Source organism: Pezoporus wallicus, unplaced genomic scaffold (genome assembly GCF_028554395.1).
Source record: "Pezoporus wallicus isolate ANWC-B61680 ecotype Strahan unplaced genomic scaffold, APGP_CSIRO_Pwel_v1 contig_13178, whole genome shotgun sequence".
In the NCBI taxonomy this organism is placed as follows: Eukaryota; Metazoa; Chordata; class Aves; order Psittaciformes; family Psittacidae; genus Pezoporus; species Pezoporus wallicus.
The window spans coordinates 248128-265256 of record NW_026641245.1 but is presented as its reverse complement, the minus strand read 5'-3'; the positions used below and the strand labels follow the sequence as shown (position 1 = coordinate 265256).

Here is a 17129-nt window from a genome sequence, read left to right as displayed (position 1 = left end):
CAATGAACTGCCATTGCTAAAGGGACAGCAATCTATTACAGATGCAAGTTTGACTTTGATCCGAAAGTAGTAAATTTTATGAAAGGGTGACCACAAATTACTCCTGATAATCATGGAAGAGATAAAAGATGCAAGAGGGATCAGAAATGGATAGATAAAATAAATTGCTAGATCAATAGCTCCTGTCATACTTCTGTATACTTGATAAGCATATATGCTGTGTGAGCAGCACACAGGTATACCGGTGTAGCTCTAGCTTGAATTGCAGGAAAGAAAACCAGTAATGACATGAAATGTTCATTACCAGGATATTCAGGGAACTAGAAAACTGTGATGGAAAGGGAAGAACTGAAATCATTTCTGAAACATCTTGGTCACTATTTTCATATACAACATTAGATCCCATTCTAGTAAGGGAAGAGTCAAGCAATGGCATTTAGAGAAAATGAGTACTTACTTTTGTGAAACTTTCCTGAAACTTGTCCAGTTTGGCTTTAGCTTCACTGTATTTTTTACAGTTCATACACAGTTCATACATCTCCAGGATATGCAGTAAAGGGGAATCCTTCCAGACACAAAACCAGGTTAGAATTCTTTCCTAAAAGTACCTCAATAAATGTAGCCTTTATCTTCCTCAGTAGCAGAGCAATAAACTTCCAATTTATTAAAACTGCATGCAAGGCTGATACTTGATTTGAAAATGTGTAATAACTGGAAGAACTTCCATTCAAGATTTTCCTACTTGATTGGGATTTTCAGTGGACTGCATCCAGGTTATCCAGGCCACAAACAGCAAGACAGAGGGAGAATCTGTGGGCTACCTCTTCAACACCATATCAGATACACTTAAAGAGACATTACCATACCTTTAAAAAGAGCTGGAAGCCATTCAGAAGTGTTCTACTTTTTTGCTTTCTTAAGAACACTTTCCAGATAACTGCCAGGTCATGAAGATCCCATTCATGGTTTTCTGCTGAGCTCTGAATATGGTTTGTTGCTTCAGCTCTGGTAGCATCATCCACAGCAGTAATTACCCAAACACAGAGACAATGAAGAATGTTTGCATCCTGTCAGAAGACAGAACGATGGTTTATAGAATAACCTCATTATGTACTACTTGGTGAAATGTGTCATAATAGTCACAATTGTTACAAACACTGAGAAAATGAATCACAGAATCATATCTACCATTGCACATGATTATGCACAACCATCACTTTTTCATTACTTATTCTTCTAAGAGATGAATAACTTCATCAATACTCACTTGGAAACATGCTGCTAAGACACTCAGAATGGGAGCCTGCTCTCTCAATCCTGCAGTCAAAAGGTAACGTGAAGGGTTTGAGTTCCCCTGACACTGAAAAAGGATTTGGAAGAGGCTATCTGCATATCTGCCCTTAAGCACACTGGCAGCACTGCTTCCAGCACTCCCTGCAGCAGGACACACACCGGGTAGCTTCTCCAAAGCCAACATCAAGTGATCTTGTAAAGTGGGAGTGAAATCTTGAAGGACAGAAATGACCTAGGAAAAAAGAACCAAAAGCATCTATACAGAGTGAGATCCAAAGAGAAAGAGTGGGCAGAACGACCAAAGCATTAAATACATAGAAAATACAAACCATTCTTCAATTCTGACTTTTAGAATGATTTTGGAGACCTAGAGAAGTGTTCTGTCTAATAAAATACTGAAGTTCATCCTCCTACATGAAGCTAAAATGCCTCATAGAGACACTCATTTCTGTCATATCTCTCATACTACCAACACACCATGAAAAGTGCCTGGTTAGTTGCTGTTGTGTAATCACATATTTTTCAAGACCACACTGAAAAGATCCAGGTTAAATTCCTAGGCCTGCTCGTTATCATCTTACCTGGAATTTTCCAGTTAGCCTCCTCACATTACCCTTCCCAAATTGCTTTTCATTTTTATATGCTAGTAATATTTTATTAATTTTTAAATTACATTCTAAACCAAAAATGGAAGATTTGGTTTCTCTCTATGTTATCTCCACAACCTAATATTCCCTTGTTAAAAGAATCTATTTTTTTCCCTCTTTTTCTCAACATCACACACAAAGAACACTCTTGACAAACTCTGTCTTCACTTAAAATCAGACAAAGGTAGCTTACCTCATCTGGCTGGTAGCTGTACAGCTGGCTTTGGATGATGAACTGCAGCCAGTCATTGCATTTGGCACATTCCTTCAGGTAAGACGTACTCAGTCTGATATTATGGAGTTTACAGAACTGCATTACCAAAGACCACTGCCTTCTAGAGTCACTGCATGTCCTGTATGGGATTTAAAGAGCTTCAGCTGTAATAAACTCGTATTTATACCAGACATTAACAATGTACAATCTCATCACGTGGCCTGAGATCCACTGCCTGCAAATGGCCACAGCAGCACTTCCATGGACTTCACCACAGATTAAGTCACATTCCATTGTGGGAGCTCCAGTCCTGCACCCTGTGGACATTCCCACCCACCACAGCAGATACATTGCCCTACCTGGACAGTGCTTGTTTTGAAACTAAGTCAATGATGTTCCCTTCTCAATGTGCTGCAAGAACTCTGTGGAGCAGCTTGTCCAACATGCTGACTGCACCTCCTTATTCTTGCCACATACCTCTACTACCTCTAGTATTTGAAATACCAGGACAAGACTCTAAATTCAAACACTGTTGTTCAGTTTACTGCAATAAAGCCCATGTGGATATTTTTTGTATTATCTGAACACACAAATGGTAAAATTCAGTGCTCAATTCCATTTGCCAACATAATCCTTTAAATCATGATTTACTCACTTCATTATTCCTTGCTGCTCAACTGCATCCCAAAAGGCTTCTTCTAAGGAGGTAAGAATTTCTGCTGCAGTTGCTTTGTCACCATCAGCCAATTTTCTTAACTTTTCAACTGTTTAAAAGAACATATTATTATTTCTGGGATGTTATTTGGGATTAGAGTAAGGGTAATATTTTCAAAAGTACCAAATAGTTTCCTAGTTAGGACAAAAAGACACCTGTGGACCTATGGTTAGAAATTCAAGTTTCTAAAGGTATTCCTAGGATAAATCCTTAGTAATAATTATTATTATAAATTTAATAATTTCATTAAAGCTTTGAACATCTGATTTTACTGCAGCTCTAAGATAGTTTTCAAGTATGAGAGAGAAAAAAGATTTGGAAACGGCCCCTTGTTTAATCCTCTAGTTATATTATTACATTAGGCTGAACCTTACTAAGTATTAAACTAAGCCTTCACCAGCTGTTGCATAGTGTCTGTTAGATACTCCTGCAGGTCTGGCTGCATGTCACATTACAGTCCTGCACTGTTTAACGCGCACTCAAAGTCAGTATGAAGCAGGAATAAAAGAGCAAAATTCTCAGCCCTTCAATGGACAGGATGCTTTTACTGCATTCCTGAGAAGCAACTTTCAACCCATCCCTGCTTCCCTTCCCAACGTATACAGAGTACCCTATCTGAAAGCAAACAGAAGACACCCTTACCCAAAGATTCTCTTATTTGACTGTGCTGAGAATCTTTATGTCGTGTTCTGTAACTGAAAATCATGTTTGCAACTTTAACATCAACCCTGAGTTTGAGGCTGTCGAGACCGAGTAATTCCAGGAAACAGGCACAGGCTGCTCCTACTGAAGGTGCACTGAAGAGAGAAAGAGCTAAACCATAGGCTTCATTCCCTGCCTGCTGAATCCTGGAACAGAAAGAGCAACAGTTAGCACGGTGATTTGCAACCAATTTCCAAACATGAATGTTCCTCCCATAAACAAGTACTTACAAGATTTACTAAATGTACAGCCTTTAGTAGCATGAAAGAAACTTACAACCCGTAAGTTTCATATCTATATTAATAAAAAGTTTCCTATTTATATTTTAGAATCTTTGCTGTTTACATAAGTGAAACTGATTTGTATAGAAATGAGGAAAAGAAACAAATAGTGACTAATACACAGCTGCATTCTAGGCATTCTAGAAACAAAGCAATTTGTTATGATGTAATTCCTACTAATTTTGAATATACTTCATAGTAAATTTAATATATTCAAGCAAGATGTGTAATTTGAAAGTATCCTTTTGACCACATGGTTTTGAAGCTTCAGCCAGAACATTTAATTCCTTCAATCTCCAGTAGATTTATCTTCTTAATCTCCAGTAAATTTGTCTTATTAATTTAACTATATGAAAAGTCAAAGGGACATCTTGTTTCTAAAGTGATCTAGAGGCTCAGGTCCTTGGAAGAGAAGCCTACCTGTGTTTGATATGACTGGAACAGTTTTCATCCCTTGCTTTCACTGTGCAGATTTATTTAGGCAATTCAACACAAAGCTCACCCTCACTCAGGTGATATTTGATTTTTATCCTACTTGATGCTAGACTGAATAGTCTCCTACGAGACCCAAAATTTCAAGTGATGCCATACACACCACCTTAGGGCTGTTGGCAAGGATTAATGTTACTCCATGTGCTAGATTATAACTTCAAAAGAACTGTCTGACTGTCATTGTTGAGAAGACTTACAACTGTTTGGGGGATTTGCTCTTTACTAACTGCTGGACCAAAAATGTACCAAAAGCAAATGATGGACGTCCATGGTGCAAATAGTACAAAAAGTCCAGTCGTTCCATTATAGCATATTTGTTCACCAGTTCAGGGGATGAAAAGTGAGGAAAGTCACTTGATGCATCTAGAAAGAATCATTATTATTATGAGCTGATAAACAGTTGGATTACATACAGAAAATGACTTGCAGCTGCAAAACATGAGCTGACAATCAGGCACCCCTCCTCTTGCCCTAATTCAAATCTCAGCGTACCCAAACCCACTGAAATTCCGATTCTCATTGTAAAATCAGAACTCTGGATCACTTATAAACCCTCAACTTGCTTTTAAAAGAAAATATTGCTTTTCTGTCTCATAATATCTTTAGACAGAACTCTGTGAAGAGCTTAATGGAGAAAGGGAACTTATTGAGGACTTAATTTCAAAACAAATTTTAGTAAATGACCCTATTTTTTTTGGTAAAAGAACTGGCATTTTGAGTAAGCTTTATCTGCCAAGTCACTTCACTGGAAGGTGTTTTATCCCAGGTGCTCAGGCTAGGAAAGCATAGAAAACTTGAAAAGTAACATACCTGACACAGCAAGAGTATTTGCTGACTGCCAGCCAAACAGTTTAGTGGGATCAAAGGGCACTAATGACTGAAAGATTAGAAAGAAAATATATTGAGACAGCTTAAGATTTTCACATCAGACTATGGAATATTTTAGGGAGCTACAGTAGCAGAGAATCAGGAATGGCCTGTGCTGCTATCCAGCAGTGATCTGCCTTGTGCAGCTCTCTCTCAAAGGTGCATATTTATCTACTCTGCATGATCTGAATACAAACAAGTGCAAGGAAAGATGTGAACTTTGATCTAGGGCAAAAGGGGAAGAACATGCTTAAGTGTTTTCTAAACTGTGATCTTAGCAAGGCCAGCGCTTCCCTAATAATGAATAATACATATTATTTCTTCCAGCACTCAGGTTTTCTCATACCACAGATCTGAAGTGAAAGGCATTTGCCCAGGAATGTGTTAGGACATTCCAGGAGACACTATCCTTTAATCCTAAATTTCAAAAAACATTTTAACTTCTGTAATACTGAACAACCTACCCGCTAAGTACAGCAAGAGTATCACTGCTCTCACATGCCAGATTGCTGCAGTTAAACACTGTCTGTACCTGTCTGGGGAACAGGGGGAAGCGACTCACACTACTTAGATACCATTTAAAAACCTGTTCAGAATGAAGCTATAAACTTTATCTCCAAATGAAGGATTCCAAAGAAACAAAATGTGGTCCCCACCCTCCAGGCATTAGCTGAAAATAAGCTTCTCTTAGTTTACTTTTGTTCTGCCAAAAAGCACTACTGAGAAGCACTCTGTGTACCTGAACAAGATGGTAGAGAGAGATGTCAGGTGGCAGAATTCCATGAGGAGTACACGGTGGAAAGAGAGCAGCTTTGAGCTTGGGGTAAGGAGTCAATGCCATTTTTAGGAGCTGTGGATCAACCTTCTTTAGAGGATTTTCCGTATCTTCATTCTGAAGAACCTGCATTGCAAGGAAGCAAAATGATTCTGTTAGGAAGGAGTAACTGCATTAGGATCGTAATAAAACAATCTCTGAATGCACCAAACTACCTCATGGGAACCTGGCATGTGGTGACAACACAGAAAGTCCCATTTGCTGCACACAGTACCTGATCAATACCTCCAGGAGCATACATTGTAGTAGCAAGTGCTAACAGTGTACGTCCTTCCAGCAGCATGCTACTCACACTGGCTTGGTTACTAGGAATCAGGATCTGAGCATTTGCTAGACTAGCCTGAAAAATCATCTTTGGATCTGAAAGAAAAGAAGAAAGATTTAATTTCATGCAAAACGAGTACTACATCATTAAATCATGCATTACAACTGTTCTGTGACCCGGAAAAATGCTAGGGTTTTGTTGTTAACAGTTATTTTTCTCAATTTACTTATAGACACAGAAAAGCTGTCCGAAATTTTACTAAGCTTTTCCCAGTTTCAAACCACAGCTTAACCTACACAGGTGGATTTGGATTGAGTCCCACAGTTCAGTGTTGTATTGGTTCAATTCTTTATCCTACACTGCTCACACTTCCTGAAAAAGCTTCACTTGGGCTTATTTTTGTCATTTGTCAATGTGTGGCTCTACAAAAGCTGAGATGTTCCACAAAAAAGTAAAAGGGCACAAATTTTATTGATTTTCAATGGCAACAACAAAACCCCCCAAAAGCAAACACATAATCCAAGAGGCAGTGAACTAAAAATGCACCACAAGAATTAGAAGAATCTTTACTTTTAACATGTATGGATTTTCTTATGAATTCTCCTGTTCAACCTGCTGGGAATGTAACCAAATTGGAGGTAATGATGATCATACACAAAAAATTTCTCACATATCTACAGCCTCCAAATCTTTATGTCCAGTTTAAGCAGGAATTGTAATCCTCAATTTAGAGATGAGGAATTAATGCACATACAGATGATTTGCCATGGACATGAAAAGGTCTGCAGTAGAGCAGATAATTAAACCCAACTGTGCCCCAGACTCAGCAGCATAAGCATGGGACCAGGTCCTGCATGGCTGGACTCCTACCTTGTGGGTTACTGGCAACCCCTCGACACTGCACCAGGAATTCGAACCAGGGATGTGCTTCATGCAATTCCTTGTTATCCAATATTGGGCAATTTGAAGAAGTTAAACTGGAAACGAGTGAAATTACAGGATTTGTAACCATCCTCTGTCCCAGTATAACACTGCATTAAAAAGTAAGAGCATCTAACTTGCTCCTACAGTGGCTTATTCCATCCACTTGGATGAAAGAGCCAAATCACACCACCCTTCTCCACAAGCTGTGCAGCTTAAGCCCATGTGGCACCACTGACGTCTCCCTTCTCTGTTCCTGTGCTTGTTTGCCTCTGTAAATCAAACTAATAATTTCCAGACCTGCCAACCCCAAACACTTTCTAAAGAAGGGACCTGACTCACAAATACCACTCTGCACAGTCTTTTATGCAAGCTAAAATTGATTATACAAACAAACAAATCCCCCCAAAAAATTATTGGCTTTTTTTGTGGTCCATTTCTATTTTCTTAATAATTACACTGTTACAGTGGAGTTACAGCTACGAAATTTTAACTGCAAGGTACTCATTAAGAGGAATGCATTCATATAGTTGCAATACCAAATATTGCTTTATCCTTCCAACCCCAGCTAATCCTTATTTAGATGCAAACCAGCAATTTCTTTATTTGTGAATGTATCAAGATTGAACTCGTACTTGTGCTCAAGTGAGAGTTTCTGAAGAACCAGCTGTCCTGGTGCCTTTAAGATTCTATTGCTTATAACATTATACTAATGACAACTGTAATTGTTTCCTTTGATGAGTGATGCACAAATTCATATTGATGAGATGACCTAAATAAAGCTTCAGAATACAGCACGAACCCTCACACAGTATTTCACTGCATGACCCTGCTGTGACCCAAGCAGCCTTTCTTGCCAAACACAAGGGCTGAGGAAACTCTCACTGCCAACTATTAGAAGTGTTTCATTATTTAAATATTCACAAGATTTGAGGGGTGAAAAGCCTTCATACCTGTAATAGTCTAAGTAAGTGTATAACAGATACTGCAAATTATGTTCTAAACAGTGAAGGACGAAACGAGCGTGGAAGTCCAAACCACCTGCAGCACTGTACTTTGGAACAGGGTGAGGAGTTTGCAGAACTCCCCCGAGGTAGGACAGTCTCTGGAGCAGAAGTTCAAAATCTTCCAACTCAGAAGAGACAAAAACTCCATTTCTATCAGGAAAGAGAGAAAGCACAGGCACTGATGAGACAGTTACCTCTTCAGCAAGCTCTGAGGGGTGTTTTCAGTTCAAAATAACAAAGCAGACCTTTCCTTCTTGGGGAAGTACCTTCACTACTGAGGTAAACACAACATGCCAGAATACCTCTGACTATCAAACAATACCACAGTTACTACAGTTCACCGCAGAGAATGAGGCATAAAGAGTGACATGCTCTGTGCATTAAAATGGGCATCAGAAATGTAATCACTGTGAAAGATCAAAGGGCTGATGGAGGATTTTTATTGCTCTCATGTTTCTCACTGTTTTCAGATAACAAAGTGCAAGTACAAGACTAAAATTCAATTTATTAATGGATTTGTGCTGTTTAAAAAAAAGGCACTAAATACAATATAAAAATCAATACATATCAAAGATGTTACTAACATGTACTGCTGTAAATATCTGATTTTGGCTTCAGCTATGACTGGAAGCTGTACAATGCATCAAGGGCACATACCTTGCCAGCTTGTTTAATATGTCATTCCTCATGTAGCTACTACATAACATGTTCCTGTCAATGATGTCTGGAGTAAGTGGGGGCCAGTTAGCTTCTCCACACAAGGCCTGGCTGCGCTCAGATTCTTCAATCCAGGAACAAATATTAAGCCAATCATGCTGGGCTGTCAAGTGCATCCAAAGGACCTCGGGATTACATGTCTTGAGCTCTGTGTTTTGGAAAGGCAAAGTGATGAAATCAGCACAGACACCACCAAGGGAAATAGCGACACTTATACATGCACATATTTTTAATGAATGGTTGCAAATATCACGGTGAGATTAAGTATGCTGTTACAGCTTGCTAGAGCTTTAGGTTGGAAAAGCTGAATGTAATACCACAGTGTAATAAGCTCTACAAAATGTAGCAGAAGATGACATTTAAAAGTCCCTTTCAGCTAGTTCCAAGTTTTTCCCTACAGGAAAAACACAGATCCCTGCCAGAAGACAACAGAATAAAACCACTTGTTTCACCCATTTTCAATGACAAAAATTGAATGAGCTACTGTGGTAGCACAAACTTTATTTGTATCAGTGCCACTCCTACACAATACTAAGTCAAAGACACGTTTTTAGTTCCAAATTCTTCTGAATCCTCAGTAACACAACACTTGCCTTGGCGTGGTTTTCTGGGGAGAAGAATCATTTCCTGAATGAGCTCATCCCACCACTGGGCCCAGTTAAACATCACTCTGACTCTCCTATTGGGTACCCGACGTCTATCGCAACTCAAGGAGTCCAGAACAGCTGAATGTCCAGAAATGTCTTGTTCCTTTCTCCAGTTCTTGAAACTGCAATGAAGAATTGCAGTAGAACCTTCTTTAGTACTCTTTTAAAAACAGTCTAACACATAGATGATGATCCTGCCTCTTTACTCTGCTCCTGTGAGACCTCACCTGGAGCATTGTGTACAGTTCTGGTGTCCTCCACATAAAAAGAACATGGAACTATTGGAACAAGTCCAGAGAAGGGCCACGAGGATGATCAGGGGCTGGAGCACCTCCCGCATGAAGACAGGCTGAGAAAGTTGGGGCTGTTCAGCCTGGAGAAGAGAAGGCTGTGGGGAGACCTCAGAGCAGCCTTCCAGTATCTGAAGGGGGCCTATAGGGATGCTGGGGAGGGACTCTTCATTAGGGACTGTAGTGATAGGACTTAAACAGGGGAAGTTTAGATTGGATCTAAAGAGGAAATTCTTTCCTGTTAGGGTGGTGAGGCACTGGGATGGGTTGCCCAGGGAAGCTGTGAATGCTCCATCCCTGGCAGTGTTCAAGACCAGGTTGGATGAGGCCTTGGGTGATATGGTTTAGTGTGAGGGTCCCTGCCCATGAAACTGGATGATCTTAAGGTCCTTTCCAACCCTAACTATTCTATGATCCTATGCAAGGGTCAACAAATTTTGCCAGTCCATTTTGAAGAGGGTTGTTCTTCCCCCTGAAGAGAGACTTACTTCAGCTACAAGTCTGAGAATTCATGCGAGAGCAATGAGCAGAGAATTACCTCATTTTTCCCAAACTGGCATAGCAACTGATAAATACCATGACATTTTACAATTAACTGTAAAATGATTTTTCAAGGAGATTGCTTTATTACAGCAATCAAAACTAGAGCAAACATTCCATTTGAAACATGTTTCATTTGATTAATAATGCTAATTATATCATTTGTTATAAAAATACTTCATTTATGGAGGTGATGACATGAACAGAAGACTGCTGTTACACTGATAACAGTACATCATGGCTTAGTCTGGAAAGAACATGACAGCAACTGATTGTTACATTAATGAAACAAGTAATCAGTTCCCACACTGACCCTTGGTTCTGCAAATGAAGACCAGCATGAAAACAATTAAATTACAGAAGACTGTGTTTGTTAGTGCAATAAATCATAAGGAATGAAGAAACCAGCATATTATAAACCCTATTAACATTATCAATTAATAATGAGAACCAATAAGCCCGCATTACCTGGCAAGAGATTGAATCTCTCTATTTTCTTGGGAGGATTCCGAGTAAAAGCTTTCAACCTGATGCACAAAGTCTATCATTTTCTTCTCTTTCTCAGAAAAATAATTTTCTTCTCGTAAAATTCTCACCTTTAATTCAAATGAAAGTATAACCTCCAATTACAATTTTTATTTACTTATAAGATATTAAAGTTGTAAATGATCCTGCAAGTGTAAGCAGTTAACCAACCAACTGTAGGAAATAAAGTTGGAAGCATTGAGTGAATACACTTAAATAACAAGAGGGCCAGGACTTCCCAGTGTGTGCAAGCAGATGGGAACTAGATCAGAGCCAGAACACAGAAATGACTTCTTAATCCATTTTTACTTTAACTGCAAATACAAAAGAGCACAGGCATGTGAATGGCATGTTCCAGCGACTGCACTGTAAGGATGCAGGGACAAACCTGCCCGTTCCCATTCTGAAAGCATGATCAATACAGTTATTTCTCTCAGCATAAATACACAGCAGACTTCAGACCTGAGAACATCAGTTGGACAGAAAACTACACTTACCAACAGATCTCGTACGTGTTTATCAACTGTGTAGAAACAGATCTTACGCAATTCCTCCTTCACATCAAAGCCCTAACAAAAAAAAGACACTCATTGTATGCAAACTGTACAAATGCAGTGTGCAGTGTACAGAAACTGTACAGTGACAGAACGAGGGCATCTGCTCGCTTTCCAAAGCACATAACCTTTTAAAGGCAAACTGTGATATTCACTTCACCAGTTACCACAGATGGCATAACCCAGGGGTCTGCCAGATGTCTCCAGCATGTCTGGATATGATATCAGGATATGCTGGATATGCCTCCAGCATGTGTATCCTTTACTACCTGACTTGCCAGAATCACCTTTACACTTTGCTGATCATCACATCAGTCAATACACACAAATAGGCTCCTCAGCATGCTGAAGGCACTAGTGAGCAAACAGTTCTTTAAAACAAGTTAATTTTCACTGTAATACATGTATCTGGCAGAATTAATGCATCCATAAGACACCTAAATGCTTCCCATCCTCTCAGCACTCAGGTATTTCATTAGTCACCAAGAAGGGTTGAGATCAGCATGCTTACTGAACACCTCTCACCATGTTTCTTAACAGTTCTGAGGCCTCTCTGGTGTTGTCCTTCAGAAGCCGGTCATAGACCAGGTTCAAACCTGTCTGAGTAAATTCCTGAAGACTTTGAGCAGGATGCTGATGCTTCCGGAAGAAGGTCTGGGCCTCTGGCATTTTGTTGTTTAAGATGGCCTCAGCAATGACTTCCTAAAAAGGGGAAAAAAAGGAATGAACTGATATCAATAATCTTCAGGGTTACAATCTTTATAAATCCTACATTGATTTTTTTTTCCACATTTTAAATACATTTCCATATCAGTAATTTCCTTAAATATACTTAAGAAGCGTTATAGGAAATTGATTACTCATTTTTACCTCTGGGGTCAGTTTTTCCCACATGTGGCTTTCTTCTAGTTCAGGCAGCTCTTCATCAGGATCACTTCCTGTGTGCACGGGCTTTATTTGTGGTTGAGGATATTTTCTCAGGAATTGTCTCAGTTTAATAACGTAATCAGTTAAAATATCTGCAGCCTTCTGCAGGAATTCATCAGGTTCTGTCAAAAGCATCCAAGACACCAGTTAAACAGAAATGAACAATACAGCACTTTTAATGCTTGGCAATGTCGAATGTGTTCTCCTGACTAATAAGCAGGACACACCTCAGAGGAGAGAGCTCTGCCCTGCAGTGTGACCTGGGCAGGTACTGATACCTCCCACCACTACCAGCACACTGCCAAGACAGTCACAATTCTCCAGAGGCACCCCCTGTCCTCACTGTGTGTTTTCTCCTTCAGGGACAAGCAAACAAGAACTGAATTTTTTTATCAATCCATCCCATTATTACCAGGGTAAGTCCCATTTAAAATGCAGGGACTTTTCAACTTAACATTCATGCAGTAAGAAACAAAGACTACTAAAAATCATGTAGGAAAAAAAGAGATGAACAGTTACTGGTCTGCACCATTTACTCTCAGAAGAAATAAGGTCTGCTTTAACATGCAGAGCCTGTTGGTCCACTGACTAAGAAGCACTGCTGAGGCAGCAACCCAGACCCAAGCAGCAGGACAGCATGCTGTATGGTGGGACATGGCACCCCCTCTCAACAGCTTTCTCTAGCAAAACAGAATTGCCCTCTGGAATGCTGCCATTTTAATACTCACTAGCTATGAGCTGTGGCTCTATTCTTGACCCTTTCAGGCTGTAGTGCAAAGAGCAATCTTTCCATAACTGTGCCAGAGTAAGCACTCCCACACTCCCACATCCAGTCTGCAACCCACCAGACACTGCCTCTTGCTCCCAGCCACCCCTCGGTTATCCTGGGATGTGTGACTCTCTTGCCACCCAGCTGATCGGACTGGGAAGTGATCCAGATAAAAAATAACCTGGTAGGCTATTTATTTTCAGCTGTATCAGTTTCTTAAACTGGTCTATTCCATTCCACAGCCACACAAATATTTTGCCAGAGTATTTTCAGTGGTAGCATTGAGAAAAGCAGGAGCAGCTGAGGGCTGCTCATGCCACTTAACAGCACTGCCACCAAGCATTTAGCAATAGCTGCAAGTCCCATCATGCCATTCTTAGCCATCCCAAAAAGATCCTGTTGATAGTATCCTGGCTGACCTGCGAGCCTGACTGTAGCTGTTTGGGCTAACACAGATACTCTAGCCAGATTAATTTCTCATGTTTCCCTTTAAGCAACATCTTTCATTCACTTCTTTCTAGCACTTTGTTGTAGTTATTTCTAGGCAAATCTAGGCTTTTTAATATAAAAAATTTAGTGGTTCTGACAACTAATGACACATTACTACATATGGTTCAAAATGAGTAATCTCACCCTCGGTGTGCACAAAGATTTCGTCCAGTTGCTTGGTGAGGAAAGTCAAGGTGAGGTTTAGCAGCTGCTCAGAAAAGTGTTTGCTGTGAGACTCTGTATCATTTTCCTTGATTGCTGAGCAAAGCAAGTTTAAAGCTGGCCTCAGCTCTTCCAAATCTGCAACATTTACACAAGAAGTTAAACCATCTGCATCCCACCATATGTCTGCTCACATAGATTTAAACTTCCAGTGGAAAGTCATAAAGGTATGCTACAAAATGTGTCAAACAATGTATGTAACATGCTTTGCCTTCACATCAAGATGCTTACAATGCGTATGCCAATACCAGAACACAACCAGAAAACTCCTTACATTATGTATCATTTCTCCCTTATTTTCCAGAAGCAGAGAAGCTGCCATATAGCATCATCCAAACACACAGAGGCACAGGCAATTCAATCTGTTCTTACAAACACAGCCATAAATACCAAGGCAATTCAATTTAAACCTCTATGTAGCTGAAAGTTTTTTACTTACTTTTCAGGTAAGACTGGGATGTGCTATGAGGAGACTGCTCAGGTCCAGAGCTGGGTGCAGACAGACTGAAAAGACTTTCTTTGCTTTTTAAAAACAAGTTTACTGTGTCTAGTTGACGATTTTCCAAACCTGCCTAGACAAACATGCAGCAGAACATTAGCTATGTATTCTAAAATACGGACTGTATGCTCACTGCTAATATTTGTACTTCAGACTTGGTGACCAAGTGAACATGCAGAAAAAAAGAAGACATTTAAACTATGAGAACCTGTAGCCCAAAATAACAAGGTGACCTGGTAGGTACCTGCCATGCTCCTTTAACAGGCTTTGCAAAAACCCTGCCCCCTATCTTCAGAGGCAAAATGTTAATTCAGCAATCTATTACAGAGTTTGGTTTGGGATATAAGATAAGTACTGTGAGAATCAGCACTCTGAATACTTCCTTTGGGTTACTCACCTGCATTACTCGTTATTTCAATGGTTTATTTAATAACTAAACCACTAATTTTTGCCCCTAGGTTACTGAGGCATACTTTTAATTGCATCTAAACCCACCATTAACATTGCTAAACTGAATTCATTACTTTAAAGAAGCATTTTTGTCATCTGCAAGACACAAACCAGATTTCTTTACCTCTAGTGCTTGTATGGGAATTGAACACCGAACCCATCCATTGAGGTGACAAACAGCATCTACAACTCCAGCGCTGCTGTAGATCATCAGTCTATTCAGAAACTCTTCTTGAGTTACACCAAAGAGAACCAAGGACAAACCATGCTCTGAATGAAAGAATGAAACCACAATTACAAATAAATCAGCAAGGTGCTACACAGCAGGATTTCTATCTAGTACCTCTCTTCCTAAATAATGATGCGAAGGTGCAGTAGCTCCATTTAGATTTCACCTCAGCAAGAATGCATTAAAAATCAGACAACAGGGGACAGAAAAGAAGAGCACTAAGAAAAAAAAGGCTTTTATCAGAAGGCTACATGAGAAGAATTCTATAAACCCCCTCACCTGTCAGAAGCAGAGATAGTGGCACCTCCTCGCTGCAATCCACATATACACTATTTTTGCCAAAGCGGTAATAGGTCACATCTTGTGACTCGAAATCCCAGACAGCAAGAGTCAACCCTCTGTCATTTGTCAGTACTACAAACAGGGCTTTAACTCCAGTCACCAATTTACACTCCAGTTTCACCACTTCTTGTGGTGTTTCTTTGGGGATTTGCTTCCATTGCTGTGGTGCATTCCTGGGGTTTCTACCACTGCTCTGTGACGGCTTGGACAGTGCCCAGGTAAGAACCCATGGAACAAAAGATACCACTGTTTCAGAATCTTCAGAGATTTCAGGATCATGGTCTTCAAGATGGTTCAAAAACTGATACCAAGGTAAAGTCAAGTCGTTCACCATATCCGGAGAACCTGGTTTTCTTCTCCTTACTTTATCATACAGCGAGGATAAGTGCGCCTTCCAGGACCTGGGGTGAAGAAAGAAGTCACCTATAGCACCAGGTGTTACCCCAAGAATAATGAGTTTTCTCAGTTAAATAACATGTATTTTAAGCTTATAGATTCCACACAGCACCTTGCATTTTAACCTTCACATGTCCTGTTTATTTCTATGTAAATACTGTTTGCAGCCGAGCTAAATGATCACAGCTGCACTAGCTGACAATGTCCCTCAAGCTGAGCATTTTCAGCAGAATATTTTCTTTTCTCCACAGAAAATGCCCCATCAGTTAAAAAAAAAGTAAGATTAAATTAATTCCATAATTGAGTATTTCTTACATTGGCATCTAGTTATAATTAAAACATTTTATCAGTATTTATGCCTCTAATACTAATGGTCACAACATGGTTAAAAAGTTTTACATGAACACAAAATACACATGCGCTCATCTGCGCTAAACACACAACTGTGAAGTACCTGGAATACAAAGATCTGTCAATACTGGTTCAAACTAAAGGTAACACCCTAAACAGCAATTACTGTTTGGAAGCTGCTGGATGACATACGTAAAGTTGTCTCGGCCCATTTCCTAACATCAAAAGATTTAAAGCAAAATGAGCTGATTTTACTTGCCACAACTCCAGTAAAGAAGAGGCAGCAGTTTGTTATCAGTGATGTAAAGGAGGCAAACCCCAGCCTGGTATAGAGGTATGTTCATTATGTACCTGTCTGTGCGGAAAGGCAAGGACAGGAGCTGCATGCTATAGTCAGAACTAGCAAGGTCATCCTCATCAAGTCCTTCAGGAGGCTTCACTGGAAGTTTTTCAGGATCCCTCTTACAGAGCAAATGCTCAGGGAACTGTCTGAAAAGAAATAAATGTTAAACTTCACCTCTATCACAAAGCCGGAACTCAAATTAAAAAGCTCAGCACCTCAACTACTACAATACCAAGGTCAGGCACTTTTTGTTAGTTGTACTCAAACCTTTCACTCAGGAATTCTGCTACAAACACACCTGAAGTACATGTTCAGATCCACCAGGATGGCACAGTGGGAGGAACTGATGATCACAGCAGCACTGAGATCGTGCGACACTCTCACTGCAGTGAGTGGCACTGCAGTGGTTGGACTCGTGGCCTCACCCTTCACGTCCCCCTGCCACAGTGCTACATTGATGCTTCCTAGATTTGCACCATCAAAAGAGTCAAAGATGTCTTTAAAAAGTGTCAAAGAAAACACCAGGCCTGAGACTGAGCAACAAAGAGATGACATAGAAGTGGAAGAGGGCGACCTGCTGCTGACTTTGTGGTCCATCTC

The 17129-nt window shown here is 40.0% G+C and overlaps 1 protein-coding gene across 1 annotated transcript in view; it reads right to left on the bottom strand.

The window, feature by feature from the left end:
* The window catches only part of SPG11 (SPG11 vesicle trafficking associated, spatacsin), a 28764-nt gene that overhangs the window by 8929 nt on the left and 2706 nt on the right, over nt 1-17129 (bottom strand). Inside the window, exons 4-27 of the mRNA XM_057422665.1 lie at nt 16828-17026; nt 16538-16675; nt 15377-15840; nt 14993-15138; nt 14359-14491; nt 13842-13997; nt 12383-12561; nt 12038-12214; nt 11456-11527; nt 10902-11029; nt 9550-9725; nt 8897-9104; nt 8186-8389; nt 7182-7288; nt 6261-6406; nt 5951-6112; nt 5155-5221; nt 4542-4707; nt 3512-3717; nt 2810-2918; nt 2134-2293; nt 1268-1525; nt 867-1067; nt 458-565 (exon numbers count right to left, since the gene is read on the bottom strand). Of these exons, the coding sequence (XP_057278648.1) occupies nt 458-565; nt 867-1067; nt 1268-1525; nt 2134-2293; nt 2810-2918; nt 3512-3717; nt 4542-4707; nt 5155-5221; nt 5951-6112; nt 6261-6406; nt 7182-7288; nt 8186-8389; nt 8897-9104; nt 9550-9725; nt 10902-11029; nt 11456-11527; nt 12038-12214; nt 12383-12561; nt 13842-13997; nt 14359-14491; nt 14993-15138; nt 15377-15840; nt 16538-16675; nt 16828-17026 (4070 nt within the window). The remainder of the gene's footprint in view (nt 1-457; nt 566-866; nt 1068-1267; nt 1526-2133; nt 2294-2809; nt 2919-3511; nt 3718-4541; nt 4708-5154; nt 5222-5950; nt 6113-6260; nt 6407-7181; nt 7289-8185; nt 8390-8896; nt 9105-9549; nt 9726-10901; nt 11030-11455; nt 11528-12037; nt 12215-12382; nt 12562-13841; nt 13998-14358; nt 14492-14992; nt 15139-15376; nt 15841-16537; nt 16676-16827; nt 17027-17129) is intronic.